General features: G+C 40.8%; 5 protein-coding genes across 5 annotated transcripts in view; 4 read left to right on the forward strand and 1 right to left on the reverse strand.

Annotated features, from left to right (window-relative positions):
- The window catches only part of c15h3orf52 (chromosome 15 C3orf52 homolog), a 3,206-nt gene extending 682 nt beyond the window's left edge, over positions 1 to 2,524 (forward strand). Inside the window, exons 2-7 of the mRNA XM_076100827.1 lie at positions 1 to 56; positions 312 to 398; positions 601 to 712; positions 1,006 to 1,166; positions 1,811 to 1,881; positions 1,996 to 2,524. The exon at positions 1 to 56 is cut by the window's left edge and continues 22 nt beyond it. Of these exons, the coding sequence (XP_075956942.1) occupies positions 1 to 56; positions 312 to 398; positions 601 to 712; positions 1,006 to 1,166; positions 1,811 to 1,881; positions 1,996 to 2,194 (686 nt within the window). The 3' untranslated portion in view covers positions 2,195 to 2,524. The remainder of the gene's footprint in view (positions 57 to 311; positions 399 to 600; positions 713 to 1,005; positions 1,167 to 1,810; positions 1,882 to 1,995) is intronic.
- Positions 2,525 to 6,536: 4,012 nt separating this feature from the next.
- Positions 6,537 to 8,407, forward strand: guca1c (guanylate cyclase activator 1C). Its single transcript, XM_076100698.1, is given in 6 exon segments — positions 6,537 to 6,728; positions 7,047 to 7,196; positions 7,703 to 7,790; positions 8,028 to 8,151; positions 8,252 to 8,346; positions 8,349 to 8,407. Coding segments are annotated over 6 exon segments (708 nt in total).
- A 1,615-nt stretch (positions 8,408 to 10,022) lies between these two features.
- thrsp (thyroid hormone responsive) lies at positions 10,023 to 10,442 on the forward strand. Its single transcript, XM_076099852.1, has one exon. It carries the CDS (start codon positions 10,023 to 10,025, stop codon positions 10,440 to 10,442), a length of 420 nt encoding a protein of 139 aa, XP_075955967.1.
- Positions 10,443 to 10,742: 300 nt separating this feature from the next.
- Positions 10,743 to 12,270, reverse strand: ndufc2 (NADH:ubiquinone oxidoreductase subunit C2). Its single transcript, XM_076100254.1, has 3 exons — positions 12,047 to 12,270; positions 11,427 to 11,570; positions 10,743 to 10,937 (listed from the first exon to the last, which is right to left on the reverse strand). Exons 1-3 carry the CDS (start codon positions 12,183 to 12,185, stop codon positions 10,888 to 10,890), a joined length of 333 nt encoding a protein of 110 aa, XP_075956369.1. The 5' UTR covers positions 12,186 to 12,270; the 3' UTR covers positions 10,743 to 10,887.
- Positions 12,271 to 12,998: 728 nt separating this feature from the next.
- rab30 (RAB30, member RAS oncogene family) lies at positions 12,999 to 16,922 on the forward strand. Its single transcript, XM_076100253.1, has 5 exons — positions 12,999 to 13,119; positions 14,343 to 14,441; positions 14,531 to 14,614; positions 14,744 to 14,927; positions 15,266 to 16,922. The coding sequence occupies exons 2-5, from the start codon at positions 14,349 to 14,351 to the stop codon at positions 15,514 to 15,516; spliced, it is 612 nt and encodes a 203-aa protein (XP_075956368.1). The 5' UTR covers positions 12,999 to 13,119; positions 14,343 to 14,348; the 3' UTR covers positions 15,517 to 16,922.
- The last annotated feature ends 630 nt before the right edge of the window (positions 16,923 to 17,552 follow it).

Consider the following 17,552-nt stretch of genomic DNA (forward strand, 5'->3'; position numbering starts at 1 on the left):
GTGGGGCCTCCAGGATCCCTGCTGCAACGGAGAGAGCCGGGTTGCTTTTTGTACAGGTGAGCTCCCATCAAAGCATGTGCTCCTTTGTTCAGATTTAAGGTATTAGAATAACACATATATTCAGTTTATCATGCATTTTCCATTTCTGTGTCAAAGACACAAACGAAAGCAGCACTCGTTTCTGTGGCAACAACTTCTCTTCGTCACTCATTCTCCGCACTTCTGGATGTGAACGAATCAACACTGTCCCCGAATAGATGACATTTCTAGTAAAGGGAGGGAAGTATATGTCTGGTGTGTCTTTTTGTCAGCCTACCAGTAGTAGCCGGGAGACCGTGCCCTCTGACCATACAACAGAAGCTCAAAGGACTCTGGGAAATACATTATGTCCTCAAAAGGTATGCAGACTTTTAGTAAAAATAAGTGTTGTGTTTCTGAGGCTTTTCCTTCCACACCTGGAATAAAGGAAGAGTAACTTTTCTATTATCATGCCTCGTGTGATAATTCATTGAGTTATTTTCCCATCCAACCAAATAGCATCAAATTTAAACCCACATAGGGTGCGGCCCCATTGACGAAGCATTTTCATTATGCTTTTAGATGAACTCCCTGTGCAAGATAAGCAGAGAGAGGGTCAGACTATTGCTGATCATCATCTGTATCGTTGGCCTCATCTGTGCTGTGATTGGGATTTCGCTGGCCATGTGTGCAGGTAAGGTTGCATGATGTGTGTGTTAGATGACGCTGCGTTTATTAAAGAATACCAGCATAATCAAAGTTAAGGTCAGGTTTCAAAGTTTGATAAAGTACTTTGAGCTTTACCAAGGCAATTTATCATAGTGTAGAGCGCAAACGTTACAAGGTTATGGCCAGCTGAAGGCCAGAGTGTGAGTTATTTTGAAATGCTCATGCAAGAACACATCAACATTTTCAGAAGTATAAAACAATTCAAAGCTGATGATAACATTACGTGCTGATGCTTTGACCAATTTCCTCTTTGAGCAGCGATCCATGTGGACGGGGATGAGAACTTTGACAGTTCGTCGTTTACAGTTCCTCGGTCTTTCAATGGGAGCTTCCAACTGCCCAATCGGGTCTTCACGGAGGAACTTTCCACGCTCTCATCCAATGAAAGCCAAGCACTCGCTGCTGACCTTCAAGAAAAGGTTTGTGTCGATTATGAGCTGTATTTCAAATAATGTCCTTAATAAATATAAATGAATTGATTGTATTCATAACTTGGAATATGCTGAAAAACATTATTCCTTTATTTTGATAATGCATCAGTTAATTAATGGTAATAGTAGAAGGGAATAGTTATGCTATTAAGGCACGGGACGGCCATCTTTTTTACATTAAATAGCACATTCATTACAAGTAATAATCAATATGCTTTACATTAAAAACATACATTAACAAGTAATGTACAGAAGAACATGATGAATAGCATAAGATTGAAAAAGATGTAAAGGTGTATTTCCTTCCAATGGCGATTCATTAAAACGTTAAACCCAGAGTTACTCTGTAATCACATTTATATAATATAAGTTTTTAATATAAGAGAGCTGCATAGCCGACTTCATCCACACCTCACAATGACAGCTGTGTAGTATATAAAATGTAACTTCTATCACTTCCAAGTAAGAAACACCTTCTAAACTGAGACAGTTTTTCCACAAGCTTCGCATAACAAAACCCTGCTCATAGCTGCTGGTACTGAAAGCCCTCCTAAGTGACAGTAGTTTAGTATGGGCCTAAAAGGTTACGCTCTAATTGTTTGCCTCTCCATGTGGGTTCCTGTCCCACGCAGCTGGCCGACCTCTACAGATCCTCCCCTGCCCTGGGACGATACTTCTCCAAAGCTGAGATACAGGCTTTCAGGTGAACAAACATTACGCAGTGTTTGTGAACTACATTTATTTTCACCTCTGCTACATGATTTAGCCTTTTGTGGTTTGTAAAAATGTGTGAACTTCTGTTTTACTCTCGCCACAGGAACGGGTCAGTCGTCATCGCTGACTACCAGCTGACGTTTGTCATGCCTGAAGAGCAGCAGGATCAGCTGAGAAACTTCACCCTGAGCAGGGAGATGGTGTACAACGTGTTCAGACAGTTCCTATACGAACAGGAGGCAGATGAGTCGGGGCAGATGTACATTGCTCCAGTTTCCCTCAACATGTTTTTAAGACTCTAGAAAAACTGGCGTATCTCGCTTTCTTTCTCACTGGAGTGAGACACTCCTACAGTGAGGGGGTTGTTCGTGTCAGACTCCTGTGTGATTCTCCCATGGGTCTGCAGAAATGTTGCATTGTGATGCGTCTTTACCACAGGAAGCCACGCGGCCACAGTTACACAAAAGTCGCAGGTCATATGTCTGATCTATATGTCTGTAAATGTCAATGCTGTAATTATGCTGTAAGTATTTATATTCATTCCCTGACTATCATGTATGACCATTTGTATAAAACCTGTGCCTGAAATTGTTTAAAAAAAAATAATAGAAATACATGTGTTTATATTTGCATATCTGTGCCGTTTTCTCCCGACATCAGACATTATTTGCAAACCAAAACTGTGGAACATTTGCCTATAGAGCAACAAACACTGCGGAGAACTGCACAGGGAAATGAGCCTGCTGCTGCGATCATTTCGGAAGTAAAGGCTAAGCATGCTAATAATAACTGGCTGTATTTTAAATGCTCTTTGCGGTTGAAAAGTAGAGGGAGTGCACGTCAAATGATGATTTCCTTTGGCTTTGTCACCGGTGACATATCACATGTAGCCTACACTACAGAGCTGTGTGTCAGTGTGTGAGATCGCGGTCGGTTTCTTGGCAGTGATTGTCACGACCTGGCTCTGAAGCCCTGCCACTAGTAACTGTAAGGGAGATGCAGACAGTTGACCAAAAGTAAAGAGTTTATTAGACATAAACAAGATATCTAACTCGCAATGGTGGTTGCGAACGAGCCGTCCTCGTTCCTCCACGGGGTGATAGGAGAGCGCCGACGGTTGCCAGCAAGGCGGAGGCTTATAGAGGGAGCGCACCGGGCCCAGGTGCCTCCACTTAGGGCGATCACCACCTCTGGTACCTGCTGGCTTAAAGGAACACAAACAAGTAACCAAGATAGGGAACCGTCACAGTGATCGTGTCAACATAGATAGATAGATAGATAGATACGTTATTCATCCCCAGGGGGAAATTTGTTTGTCAGTCTTCTAACAAGATTACAGCTGTCATTAATGTTTTGTGGCAAAGTATCTGGTCACAAACAGACATTCTTCACATGCACTACAGGGTTATTATAGGCGTCCCCTCAGCTGGTTGTGCTCCGTACAAGACTTCATGGAAAGAGCTTAAGTTTGAGTCATTTTTATGGTAAGAAGAACTCACCTGGTAAAGGTTTGAATAAAATAACCATGTAATATCATTTACAAGGCCTATTATTTCTAAAATACAGAATATTTGTACAGATACATTTAATTGTCAGAGCTGAAAGTTAGTTATTACAGTCATCCAGTTACAGTATAATCAGTCATCTTTTCTACAATGGACTCAATAAAAGAAGATATATCTAGATATGGTGTAAACAAGTATAGCATTGACATAGAATTGATACTTGAAGATACATTTTGGAGTTTTGAATAGCAATACATTATTATTCAGACAGCACTGCATATAAAAAAGATCTAACCCCACAGAGAACCAGTCGAGTTTTATTGAGGACCTAATACTGGCTATTCAGAAAAAGCACAATTAGAATTTGAAAACATTATTGTGTATGACATAAAGTCCTAATAGTATTGTATTCAGAATGAGCTACTGAGCATGTTTGACCCTGGGTCACCTTTTCCAGAAGGGGAGGTGTATTTACACGTGCAGTCCTGGCTGCATGACAGTCACATGCTGGTCAAAAGATCAAGTTTAAACAGCAGTGCATCAGTGGAATCCAAGAGATTTCGACAGTGTATTACTGTACATAAAACCAGATCACGCCACCTGCTCTATGAAACCTTCAAAGAGTGCAAATGTTGGGATAAACAAGAATAGATTAGACTAGACTGGATTCATTGATTTTAAATGGACAACTTGAATTGACTTAAGCGGCTTGCAGGTATTCAGAGTTCAGAAGAGTTTCTGCATGTGTCCATCTCTGTTCTGTTAAAGTAAACACTTTTTCTAATAATAATCGTCTGAAGCCAGATTAACTATAATAAGCCTTGTGAGCTTCGATAGCCTGGCTTAAACACCACCACTGCCTGTCCTTTGTCAAACTCATGATCCTCTGAGGTTGGTCATGCAAAGTCACTAGATCAGCCATGGGTCAGTACTGGTTAAACATGTATTCATCCATTGTGTGTGCAGAGTTGTTATATATTCTATTGACTCAAAGTCTGTCACTGATCATATCTATTCTATAAAAATAGTACATAAAGCAGATTTTCATCATAAGGCTTGAGTTACCTCTTACTTGTTTGATAACCGTAATCATGTTGTTATTTTAGGGTCAGTGGCAAAGATGATTGTTAAAGTACAATACTTTTTTTTCTTCTTGTCACTGAGAGAAAAAAAAAAGGCAAGGCAAGACCATTTTATCTTTATAGAACATTTAATTGCACTCAATGTGCTTTACAATAAAGTGCATACAGCAACAAAGTATATTAAAGCAGGGACGGATGGGTCCTCGCCCCTTGTGCACATCGGCAGTACTGGCAGGCTTCCAACAGCTATAACCTATAAAAATGTCCCGCCTCGCTACAGCGATGCCGTTCAACGAAAACACTTTGCCTCCTTACACATCGTAAAATGAAAATCAACACGCTAACGTAATGGCTATAACTTCCTGTCGGGCGAAAACATTTTGTGAACATCAAAGGAATTTCAGAGTTTCAGAGCGCTCTGGAGCCCACTGGCCACAGCCGAGCCCGATCAAGAGAAGTTTGCAATTTTTGCCAGTTCTGAAGCTAATCCAATTTTTTTTGCATTTTTGAGCATCCTAAGCCCCTCAAAAAATGCAATTGTGCAGCGGAAAATATATTAAAATCGCTTCAAAAATAATAGGTTCCTCGCAATTTCAAAGCCAGGGACTGTTTTAGTGCTTCATAAGATACCAGAGCAACAACAAGGCTGACAACCAGCCACCCTGCAAAAGACTTAGACAAACCACACAACCAACGCGCGCGCACACACGCACACACGCACACACACACACACACACACACACACACACACACACACACACACACACGCACACACACACCAGCTCAGGCTGACCTTGGAGGTCTGACTGAAACACAGTCAATGAGCAGGTAAACAATGAAATCATTTTAAATGCATTTTTCTGCCTCATTCTGCTTTCTGATAATGAAATAGATCCATCAGAGTGCATCTGACCTCTGGCTAACACTGTTCCTAATTTGTTAACGCACCAGGAAAACTTAAATTCAACATGCTTAGAGTATTCGATTTTAATTTCAGTGAAAAATAGACACTTTTATATATATATATTTATAATAGACACACTATCTCTTGTGTCCCAAACATATGGGACATATGCTCTCCTGCAGCATCCCTCAACGATGTAAGCTCCTTAAGTGTCTGGCCTTTTCACCCCTGACCTAATATCATTATTAATCATTATTGAGCTATCAGAATTATAACCTTATTGCTTCCTTCAATTTGGATGCTGCTTTTGTTCACTGTATCTTTAAAAATAGGGCAACAAAAGACCCTAAGGACAGGCCTCTAATGCAAATAAGCAAACAATTTAAAATGTCTGATTAGCTTTTGGGAAAAGAAAGCACATGCGTATACATGTTTCTCCTTTTATGTAAAATACCCAGTATGACCATATCAATCATTGAGTATAAATAACTTGATGTAATATTTCATAAGAAGCGTAGTATGTGTTTTGTAGCTCATAAATAACACCTAGTCTGTTTATGTGTGTAAAGAGGATGAGTTAGGAGGACGAATTCCCTCGGTTAATTCCCTGAGGAATCCCAGACGTGTGAGACAACCCTAGAGAGTGGACCTTTAGATTATTTATTTGCATGCATTAAGACATGTGGCTATGCAGGTGAGAATGCAAAATAACGGAATGAAAATACCTCACTAAATGGCAATGTAAAACTGCAAAAAAGAAAAAGCAAATGAATATATAAAAGATAGAAAAAAAGAAATGAAATGAAACGTTGTCCCACAGCTCCGTGGCTGAAGTCTTAATTTCAACTCAACCCTGTATTTCTCTGAAAGCTTCCCTGATTACAAATAAGAGTCCCACCTCCTTGGATATTGGTAACTAAGCCCACTTCAGTCATATAACATGCAATGTCCTAAGACGACTGCATTATCCCATTAAAGGGTTATCTCTGCTTTTGGCTGAGGCAAGACTTAAAGATTAAGGTGGTCGTTGCATGGGATTTCAGCCCGACCTCAGTGCTGCTGGTGCTCTGTAGGAACACTGTCCTCTCGCGCCTCGACATCACCTCTAGCTTTCTGCAGGGTTGTGGTCCAAATCGAAACCTCTTGAGGAATAATGGGCGCCCACAACAGCCTCGATGATATCTTGGAGGAGGATATGCACCACTGGTACACCAAATTCATGAAGGAGTCTCCTTCGGGACTCATAACGCTCTTTGAGCTCAAAACAATTCTACAAATGACCGGTATGACAGATGAGGCCAGCAGCTATGTGGACCAGATCTTCGTCACCTTTGACATGGATGGGGTAAGGAAACACCTGCAGCAGATCTCTTCTTCCCTGTTCAGGAAAAAAATGGATTGTGGGACAGCCATTAAAGTCTGGTCAGCCCGGTAACAATTTGCCAAAATCATAATCGTACACAAAATACTGTGTCTGTTAATATCGGCTATCGTTTCATCAGAATTGCATTTGCCCCATAGCCCTTGCGTAGAATCATAAAACGCCAAGTGATACAATTTTTCTTTTGAAAATCCTAATTGAAATCCATGTTGATGTTGATTTGGTAGCAGGTGGATTCAAAGTCCTTCCCCCTAACTCTGTCTTTCATGTGTCCATTTGCAGGATGGCTACATAGACTTTGTGGAATACATTGCAGCAATAAGTTTGTTGCTGAAAGGAGAAATTAACCAGAAACTAAAGTGGTACTTTAAGCTCTTTGATCAAGATGGAAATGGGAAAATTGACAAGCAGGAAATGGAGACCATATTCCAGGTACAGTATATTTTCTCTGAATATTCCATAATTAGAGTGTTGCAGATCTATGGAACTGAGCAGCTCAAAGTTTCCTGAATCGCAAAGCATCAGAAGCTCTGCTCTGAAAGAGGAGAAACGGGCCATGAATTAGACATGACACATAATCCAGGTGGGCTTCTTATTTTACCACGAGTCTAAATTTGGCCATGCCGACAACCTAATTCAGTCACGAAAGCATACAGTAATCACCCCACAGAGTACACAACAACTTTTCACCTTTTCACCTTTCTATTAATACACACAAATCATTTAATACCATGGTCGTAGGACTAGTCGTCGTTTCAGAATCACTAGTATGTGTGAAAGATCCATTATACAGTTAAATTATCATTAGTTTAACTTACTACTCACTTATTAAGTGCATTCAGCAGCTGTTTGAAGAAAGGCAGAGTGTTTTGTTTAAATTATAGACCTTTGCCAGAGTCCATTTAACTAAGAGTTAACTGTGTAAACTCTTCTATCAGGCCATTCAAGATATCACCAGATGTTACGACGTGCCTCCAGAAGAGATTGTGACTCTTGTATATGAGAAGATTGATGTCCACGGAGAAGGTACGGGATATTTTACTGTCAAGCCATGGACATACGTAGTGATTGTTAAAAATGTATTATCAGTGTTCGTGGTTAGAAGTAAAGTCACCATGACCAGCCCGGCCCAGTGAAATATTGCATGAATATGAGGCATTAATTAACCCTCTAGTAGTAAATGTCCTTACATGTGATCATTTTAAAATAATAATCCCCTGATGTTTGTAATGCGTTGACGCCCTTGCTGTCTTTTCTCCTCAGGTGAGCTGACACTGGAGGAGTTCATCAGTGGAGCCAGGGATCATCCCGACATCACGGATATGCTCGCCACGATGATGGATCTTACCAACGTTCTGGAAATCATTATTAGAGGTCAACAGAATAATGTCGTAAAACTGAATCCGTGATCAGCGAGCCGGACTGTGTGGAGAACTGATATTGTGTTTAGAGGATTTTCAGAATGCAGCAGTGTGAAGGAAATATTGAATGTGCTTGATTGGTGAAGAGCCTGAACTGACTGAGCAGTCCCACGCAGACAGGATCGCTCTGTACGTCGCCCCCCCAAGGGAGGCGGATAATTTGTCCTTTTCCCTCTGCTTGTGCTCTCACACTTCTTGGACGACGGCCCTTCAGTTCTGTGAAGTTTAAAAACATTTTAACAAGGGGATGTGTTTGGAGAGTCTCAGTGACGGGTGATCTGCTTTCAGGTTCCCATCATGGTTCCAATAGACGCTGCAAAGCACGGTGAATGACTTCGACTTACTTTATTAAGACACGGAACCATTGTATGGGACTCTTGGTTTGCAGAACTCTCAGTCACAAGAAGACGGCTGACAAACTCTTTGTGATTTTCTGCCATCTATGACATAATTACAGCATATGGGTGTTTACATGTTAACACTGTTTAAAGTTAAAATCTAAAACACTCACTTGTTCTTTTTTTGTGTTATTGCTCACGTGAGATCTGCATGAGAACTACACTGTTGCTCGTTTGAAAACTGGATGGTAACTGAATATCGATGTCGTAACTGAATGTAAAAATATTTGACGTGCAATGTTATGTTTTACTAGGTCATTGTAACATTAAGGTTACAATGTTGCCTTAAAAATCAATACGTTTTTGAAAAATAAAAAAACATGTACTTTTCTTCTTTCTTTAAAAGTGTGCAGGAGACAGATACAGGGTTGGGAGTTAAACTCTCACATTACAGGCACCTTCTGTGTCTCATTGAGGCTTAATAGCTGAGTTGTTATATTTTATTAATATATCAACTTATGGTTCAAAGGGATGGAAAGCATGCTTCTGCTAAGACCTGATTGTTGAAAGAATACAGGGTTTGTCACTAAGGGAGTCTATCTATTCTGGCCAAATCCATCACTCTTCTCAGCTCATTATTATCAGTTGAATTCAATGTGCAAACTTCCTGTATGTCACTGCATGGACATACTGTATATTTAAAATCCTACCTGAATCCAAGAGCAACTACCACATTCTAAAAGTGATTAGCTGTGTCTTTTCATGTGACACAACCTGGTATTTTGTGTTCAGGGTGGTGCTTGGCTCCTCTTCTGAACTAGTCTGCCAAGGCACAGACTGTCTGCAGAGCTTTCAATTCCATTTGAGCGGAAAATCCCAGAGCTCTTCTCACACATGAAAGAACCGTTATTATCCAATTTAGTTTGGAGGGGAACCAGACCTAGAAACAAATGTTTTCACCCAGGCCCACCTGGGCCCTTTCTTCATTATTATGAATATATTAGAGCCATTATAAAGCAATATTATCTGCAAACAGTAGACAGAAGAACAAGTAGTTCAGGCCTCTAAGATCAACAGTGAGGTTATATTTGTTGAGTCTAAATGTGTCCTCCCTCAGCTCATATTTACTCTTAGATTAATGCATAGAAACCCATGTTACCACTTCATACTGAGGCCATTCAAACATTATGGTCTGCACGGTTAATGATTTGACAGGGGTACATTTTAGCACACACTGGTCAGACATTATTATGACCTCGGAGATATTGCAGGTTGTGTAAAACAAATAAAGATAAGAGTTTGACTCCACAAAGCACTCAACGCAAACTCAGATCGCGAAATGCATCGGATGATGCGATTACATAACCGCGCTGATCAACCCACCTATGCTCGTCGTATAAATTGCCCAGCATCTGCTCTCGAGGCTTTGCGCTGCACACTGCTTCCCTACTGTAAGCCACCACAGCACGAGGAGCAGCCGACCACATCCAACTGGAACCATGCAGTTTGCCGATGCCAAATTCAACAAGAACAGCCTGCTCTTGGCTCTGAGAGGGTACAGCTCAGCTGTTAGTGACATGGAGCAGACCGTTCTCCTGCCGAGCCTGCTGCGAGATGTGCCCACTGACGAGGCGTGGGACTGTGAAGCTACAGAGGAGTCCTGCAGAGACCTGTATAGCAACTATCTGATGCTCAAGGCCATAAGAACCACGGCGGAGAGCAGCCTGGTTCTCCTGGATGACCACAAGGCCAAGACCAACGCAGCGCTCGACAAGACCCTGGAGCCTCTCCTGGACACGGATCCCGAAACTCTCTTCCGCTTCCACCTGATAGGACTGTTTTCTGTGATGAATGACCTCACCAAGAAGACTCAGAGCCTCACTGTGAAATATATGGACATCATTGGAGTGGCAAATTAGAAAGCGTTGTAAGATATGTGGATTTCAAGCAAAAGAAAAATATTGTGTTTGTAAAAGTGCTGTTTATGTAGCAAAGTCACCTGAACATGTCAAATGTCATAAGTGTTTACATTCCGTGACCCAATGCTTCTATGGAACGAACGTGCATTGTCAATAATGATCAATTCTATCTCCTCACAACTGTAATAGTCCCTTGGAAACTATGTCTAGGAGATATGTCAAAATGTTGATTGATTAAATGATCATGAGACAAGAGATCAGTGTTCTACTTTTATGTTCAAACCCACAAACGCATCATGCTTATTGTTGAATTCAGGTATTTCTTTTATTTACACAACTACTCTTCTCACAATAAATGACAGATTTCACAAAAACACCACTCAAGACAGATGGTAGTCTACAAGTGTTTCATCGCTCCCTCTTCCATCTCACCAGCCGCCGACACTTAGCGCACAGGATGGAAAGGCTCGACGATCTCTGCAAAGGTCTTTTTTTCTGGAGAGATAAAAGAAAAGTCTTACAAATGTGGTATTGTTCTTCAAACACCACATAAACTGGGCACAAACTACACAGCTTGGGGCTTCATACCCTCATATTGACCACGTTTTAATACCCCAGTCTGTTGTCAGCATAGGATTACTGTTAATAAGGGTAATATACAGTATATAATAAATGTGCAATAGAACAACAAACCATGAAGGAAAAAAGTAAATAAAAATATGCTGAATAAGAAAATGTATCCATACAGAGCACTGCATGCTTCTCCCGATAAATGTACAGATAACCCCTCTGACCTATCGTTTCCCCTGTTTAATGAAAGTCCACCTGACAACTATCATGCCACAAATATTCATCAAATAACGTCCCTCCCATGTGTATAATAACTAAATATCAAGAGACGTGCTGGAACATTAGCCCTAAAGACAGCTGTAGTGTTGGGTTCTTGTGTCTTCTGTTGGACTAAAGCACTGATAATTCACTTACCCTTTGCTGCAAATTCCTCTGGGTGGAGTCTGATGTACTCGCTCATATCTCGATCAAGTTTGGCGAAAGTGTAATTCTCATATTTTGTAAGGTGGTAGCCGATGAACCAACCAATGGTTGCCAATAGGAATTGTCGGTGAACACCTAAAAAAGGCAAACAGGACAGATGATATGATTGCATTTTAAGCACATAATGTGACAATACTATAATATGAACTTTGCACTGAAAACACAAATACAAGCTTTTATTTGCTTCTGTGGAACCTCAAGCTTGCACCTTATACTTTTCAAACTAAGGAACAAGTCACCTGGTACTGACATTAAGTCAAATAAAGTAAAATAAGTAGACAATATACAGTTTGGGTCTTTAAAAGGGAAGCGCTGAAATTTGATGATCATAGAACATTATTTAGATTAGACATTTGAGACCAGAGGTAGACTTTCAGCACCATAATAAAGGGGTCGTAACAAGTTACTGTCTTTTATCAAACACCAGGTCGACATTCTGTTGTGCACCAGTTGTTTTTAATGATTTGTATTAAACGTTGCATTCGCTTGAGAGGAAAGTGAAACACCGTAGACACGATGAAGTGTGGAAGACAGCTAACAAACATGCTAACCTGACTTCATCGGTGGCCTGTGGTTGATGGCATTATGGAGCATCGCGGAGCACCAGCCGACGCCTGCGAGCCACAGAGAGTTCCTGTTGGCGACGGACGGAGGAGGGAGAGACTTCCCGAGGTCTGGAACGAACCCCATGCTAACAAATTCAGATATTCAAGTGACCTCCCAGCGTTTACTTTTCGGCTATCACCTCTCGTAGGAAGTCAAGGACATGCTGCGCAACCAAATAAGACGTCCGTGCACAAACAAACGAGAGCCGCTACAGTTCCGCCTGTTCTGTTTCCTAGCAACCAACGCCAGAAGACTTTACATTTAACAATGAGGAGATTACTTTTCGATAACATTACTGTGATTGGATTGTCTTATAAAATACACCCACATAACACTCTTACCCACATACGTTAAGAGGGACATTTACATGACACGAGCAGCTGACTGGACCACTAACGTTACTAACGTTAGCTTATGTTGTAAACGTTAGTTAGCTTAGCTAGTAACAGTCAACAGTAACGTTACTGTAGCCGGACCAGTATTATTATTACCAGCAGGCTGTTGTCCTAACATTCACGATAACGTACAAAAGCTGCAAAACACCGGAAACCAGAGTGCACCACTTGAAGAATCCCCCTTTTACAAAAGCGTTGCCTCATGTCTGTGTGTGTTTAACGTGTGTATCTTTGTATCTTTGTGGTCTAAGTTATATAACAAGTTATGAGCCGAGCACCCTGCAGAGTTTATCCTGGCTGCACAGCCGACACAACTTTACATAATAAAATAGTGTTTTCTCTATGCGATGCAGTGGAGTAAAAGCATCATATTTAACAGCGCAGAAATACTTAAGCTACAGCTCCACAGAATAGCGCTGAAGTGCAGTGATAGAGTAGATGTACTGAGTTACTTTGCATGCGAGCTGATGACATCATTGAGTGCAGTCCTCCTCCTCCTCCTCCTCACACAGACAGACCGCTGCTGAGGAAAGATGCCCTGCCCAGCAGCGGCTTTGCCTGTTTGATGAGGTGACCTATGCATACCGAGTAGTGATAAGTCCGGGGATCTCCCCGTGTTTCTGGTAAGTGAAAACTCTTCCCAGACTCCGTTATCAGGGCTCACTTGGATTTTTTCTCTCCTGCATCTGCAGACTATAGTGCCAAAATGGCTAGAGTCACACGGCATAGCTGCTTGTTGCTACTGTCGCTAGCTTCGCCCTAATGGCTATCAACTCAGACTGAACATGAAGCATTGTTAGAAACAAATGTAACGTCAGCTGAGATTGAGTGCGTGCAAAATGCTACAATGTTACTTTATTTTACAAAACGAGGTGAAACGACGGAGGAGGAAATGCGACACAGGGAGCAATCTATGTGCAAGCAGTATCAGTTTAACGAAACCCTAAAATATGGTTTATTGTATCCAGGTTGGTATTTAATGCATCACGTCGTCTTGCAAGCAACAGCTTGATTTCTGAAATTGTTTATTTTTTTCCTTCTAACAACGACATATTTAGTTTCCACGCACGTATAGGCCCGACCCTCAGTGCTGGTACCGTAGCAAATGTAACGCTACTGCAGATAATTCAATTTTTTTAATATAATTGGTTTACATGCATTTTAAACGCCGCTGTGTTGTGCGTTGACGCTGACAAGAGACACCGAGATCCATTAGCTCAACATTTGTGCTTCATAATGCGCATGATTCGCTCAAACGGTGTCTCGAGCCGCCGTGGCTCCATTATCCACCCAAAGTGGTGCACGGCCCCCCAAAAAACTGCGCTAAGCAGAACTACAATGTGCACACACCACATGCTGTTAAAATGGGAGGAGAACAGCAGAGAAGTGAAATAGGAACATTTTGTTTTTGTAACTATATACTGTTTTCAGAGTCTCCTCAGTGTTCGAGTCTTTCGTGATGGAGCATCGATTGTAAAATACAATTTAATAAAACATGTAGGCCTATTTCATGATTTGTAGGAGTAGCCTAGAGAGGTGTAACCAACACATTAATACACATGTTATTGAACTGACTTGATGAACAGAGACTATTGGTTTAATTAGAAAATTGACATTTCTTTGTATCATACAGTTGCCGGTGCTGTCAGTGTATTTGTGCAAATGGGCTAGATCTGAATTTAAATTGACATTCTGTGGATATGACCCAAGGCATATTTAACACATTATTTAGGTCAGATGTCAGCTGTGATCCCCTGAGCATGCCGGCCTTTCCACCAGTTTCACAATAGTTTTGGTGTTAATTGAATGTTAATGCATTTACTTTGTTCCTTTTTATTTTTCACAGTTTAGCATGAGCATGGAAGATTATGACTACCTGTTCAAAATAGTTCTGATAGGAAATGCTGGAGTTGGGAAGACATGTCTTGTCCGGCGCTTTACTCAGGTTTGTATCAGTCTGAGCTTCTGTGTTTGAAGTTATTGAATTACAGGGTATTAGAGTATCAGACTTTATATTTCTGCTTTTGTTTTCAGGGCCTTTTCCCACCTGGACAAGGGGCTACTATCGGAGTAGATTTCATGATTAAAACCGTGGAAATCAAAGGGGAGAAGGTCAAGGTACACACACATTTAAATAATTGTGTGTATATATATATATATATATATATATATATATAATCAGATGCCTTTTATGTTTTGTAATAATTTGGATGAGAAGTTGCTCATTTCCAGTGTTGTGTCTTCCAGCTGCAGATATGGGACACGGCTGGACAGGAGAGATTTCGCTCCATTACTCAGAGTTATTACCGTAGTGCCAACGCCCTCATTCTCACGTATGACATTACCTGTGAGGACTCCTTCAGGTGCCTTCCAGAGTGGCTGAGGGAGATTGAGCAGTATGCCAACAACCAGGTGGTGACTATATTAGTCGGTAAGAAGCTTGACTTTAATAACCGCTGGACCTCTTTTTTATCATCGGGCTCATTGTTCATTTTGAGAACACTGAATAATAGTGTGCGCTATATTTGACTGGGAACTGGCCTGGTTTTCAGAGCATAAATGTGAGCCTGAGTGAGCAGTTTTCTGAATAGATTTACAAAAGTCAAAGCCTTTATCCATCCCACACATGCATGCACACTCATACACCTCCACCTCCACCTGTCTCATCCACACCCACCATTGTTAAGAAAGACAGCCAGCTTGGTGATGCGAGAAGCCACATTCTTACTTGATTCGTGTATTGACGGATGAATGTCATGTTTCTTTCAGGTAATAAAATAGATCTGGCAGAGAAGCGAGAGGTTCTCCGACAGAGGGCGGAAGACTTCGCCGAGGCTCAGAGCATGCTGTATCTGGAGACCTCGGCCAAAGAGTCCGACAATGTTGAGAAACTTTTCCTCGACTTGGCCTGCGAACTCATTCGCGAGGCCAAGCAGAACAAGCTGGATAACAATGACACTGCCCCGATGCCCGGTGAGGGTAAAACCATCAGTTACTTGACCTGCTGCAACCTCAATTAGGGAGAGCTCACACTTCTGGCCATTTTAACTCAGTAGCCATTGACTGTAGAGGGCAGATGGTCGAGCCTCGATGCCGCCGTCCCTCTAAGATGGCATAAAGCCACCTCTTAGTCCCGTCATTTCTAGTCCCATGCCTTTTTAAAACCGTACAAGGGAGTTAGTCAACTTTAGTTTGGCCTTCCAGGAACAAGCATTTTAGATGCTGCCAGTATTGAGAGCTTTGTCCTCAATGCAACGGGATGTAAAGTGTGTCTGCCTGATGCGTCCAGGAATCCGAGTAGGGCTCCATTTTGTCCGCTTCATAGTGAAATGGCAGAACTTTCCTGTTTGGGCTTTAGGATCCATTGTCATTAAACATCAGTATTCACCAGCAGTATTACGTGAGTAAAAAGTTCTACCAGGTATTTTGTTACAGATTCCGCATAGCTGACAACAAGTGTCATGATCACCGGAGGTTATCAGTAAATGGTAACTTAATGTTTACATATAGTACATTTTTCAGATTACCAAGTCTGATCAAGTTGAGAAAAAAAGTTTTGCAAATTTACCCTAAAATCTGTTGCACAATCAGTTATTCCCACGAAGTCTTTTGCTCTGAGCATTGCATACGACTTTATTAGCTTTCATCTCATTTCTGTGTAGTTATTTGCACCCGTCATTACAAACTGTGAAGTATTTGTTCCCAATAGAAGATTTTTACTTGCTGCTAAACAATGTTTTTGTGTCAGATAACATAAACTTAAACACACATATAAATACTACATTGAAACAGTATTCTGTGCCGCCATTATTATTCTCTTTTTGCATACTTGCAGTGCTTGCAATTAGTCGGTTGATATAGTATGAAGCAGTTGGGAAGGCCTCAGATATCGTCAGTCATCAGTAGAAATTATTAACAGTTTAATCAATTGACTTTTTTATTTGAATGTCAGCAGTTATTTTTATCCATAGACGTGAATATTTCTGCCTTTGTTGTTGCTGCCTAGCCATGAATTTGTATCACTTCTTATTTGTTTGAAGGGGTATGTTCATGTAGTTTCGTATATGACTTGTTGTACTTCATATGCTTTTATTGTGAAATTTCTTGATTGTGAAATTTCTTGGCATGTTTTGCCATAATTTGTAGTGTCTAACTTTATCTTTCATATATTTGCCATAACTGTAATGTACTGTATTGCACAATGCCATATACTGCACACTTATTCTTTTTATTATAACATTTTGTTGTACAGACTTGTAGTACTTCTTGGCACTTTGCTTTTATACTTTTTATTTTCTGTAATCCCTTTGTACAACCGGCGAGCATTTTGTTTTGCCTTTTACCATATGTTTAACAGCAGTGATTTATTGTTAATCCCTTGCATCTTCTTGTCAACACAATATGGGAAATACAAAGGAAAACACTATTGGGCTGTTGTGCTTCTTTTCTCTTATGTACTAAATAATTCCTAAAAACTGTCCTTTCACCACTAGAGGGCAGCAAACACTCGTGACGATCAACATATAGCTAGTACACTTTGTTATAAAACAATATAAAGATCAGAACATCATGTAACACTACATTTCCCAGAGGCGTTAGCATGTTAGCATGGCTGCATTGACGCTAACTTGATAAATCTAATATTGCAGTTCTTCACAGAGGGCAGTGATTTAAATACACAACACAGGTCATCTCCACCAATCATGTACCGCAGAGGAAAGACTGCAACATTTTAATAAACATTTATCATACACGCAATATATATTGTATTAAAAAGCACATGTTAAATCGGTTGTTTAACCTGCTAACTGGTAAGTAAATAAACCGACTAGCTTAGTTGCTTACTTGACACTTGTTTTAACAGTTCCGGTATGTACTTTCAAAATAAAAGCCCCAACACAAAAGGGATTTTTACCCTCAAAGCAAATGCAACAAGGCCTCGTTAGTGCGCAGCATCAATTTCCATTTGATCTCTGCTTAGCACTTCTTGTATACAGTTTAAAGGCTGAGCATAAAACACGTGCACACATAGAACTTTAAACTCCCATCAACCCTT

Source organism: Anarhichas minor, unplaced genomic scaffold, assembly GCF_050575085.1.
Source record: "Anarhichas minor isolate MPS153535 unplaced genomic scaffold, ASM5057508v1 ptg000026l, whole genome shotgun sequence".
NCBI classification, from domain to species: domain Eukaryota; kingdom Metazoa; phylum Chordata; class Actinopteri; order Perciformes; family Anarhichadidae; genus Anarhichas; species Anarhichas minor.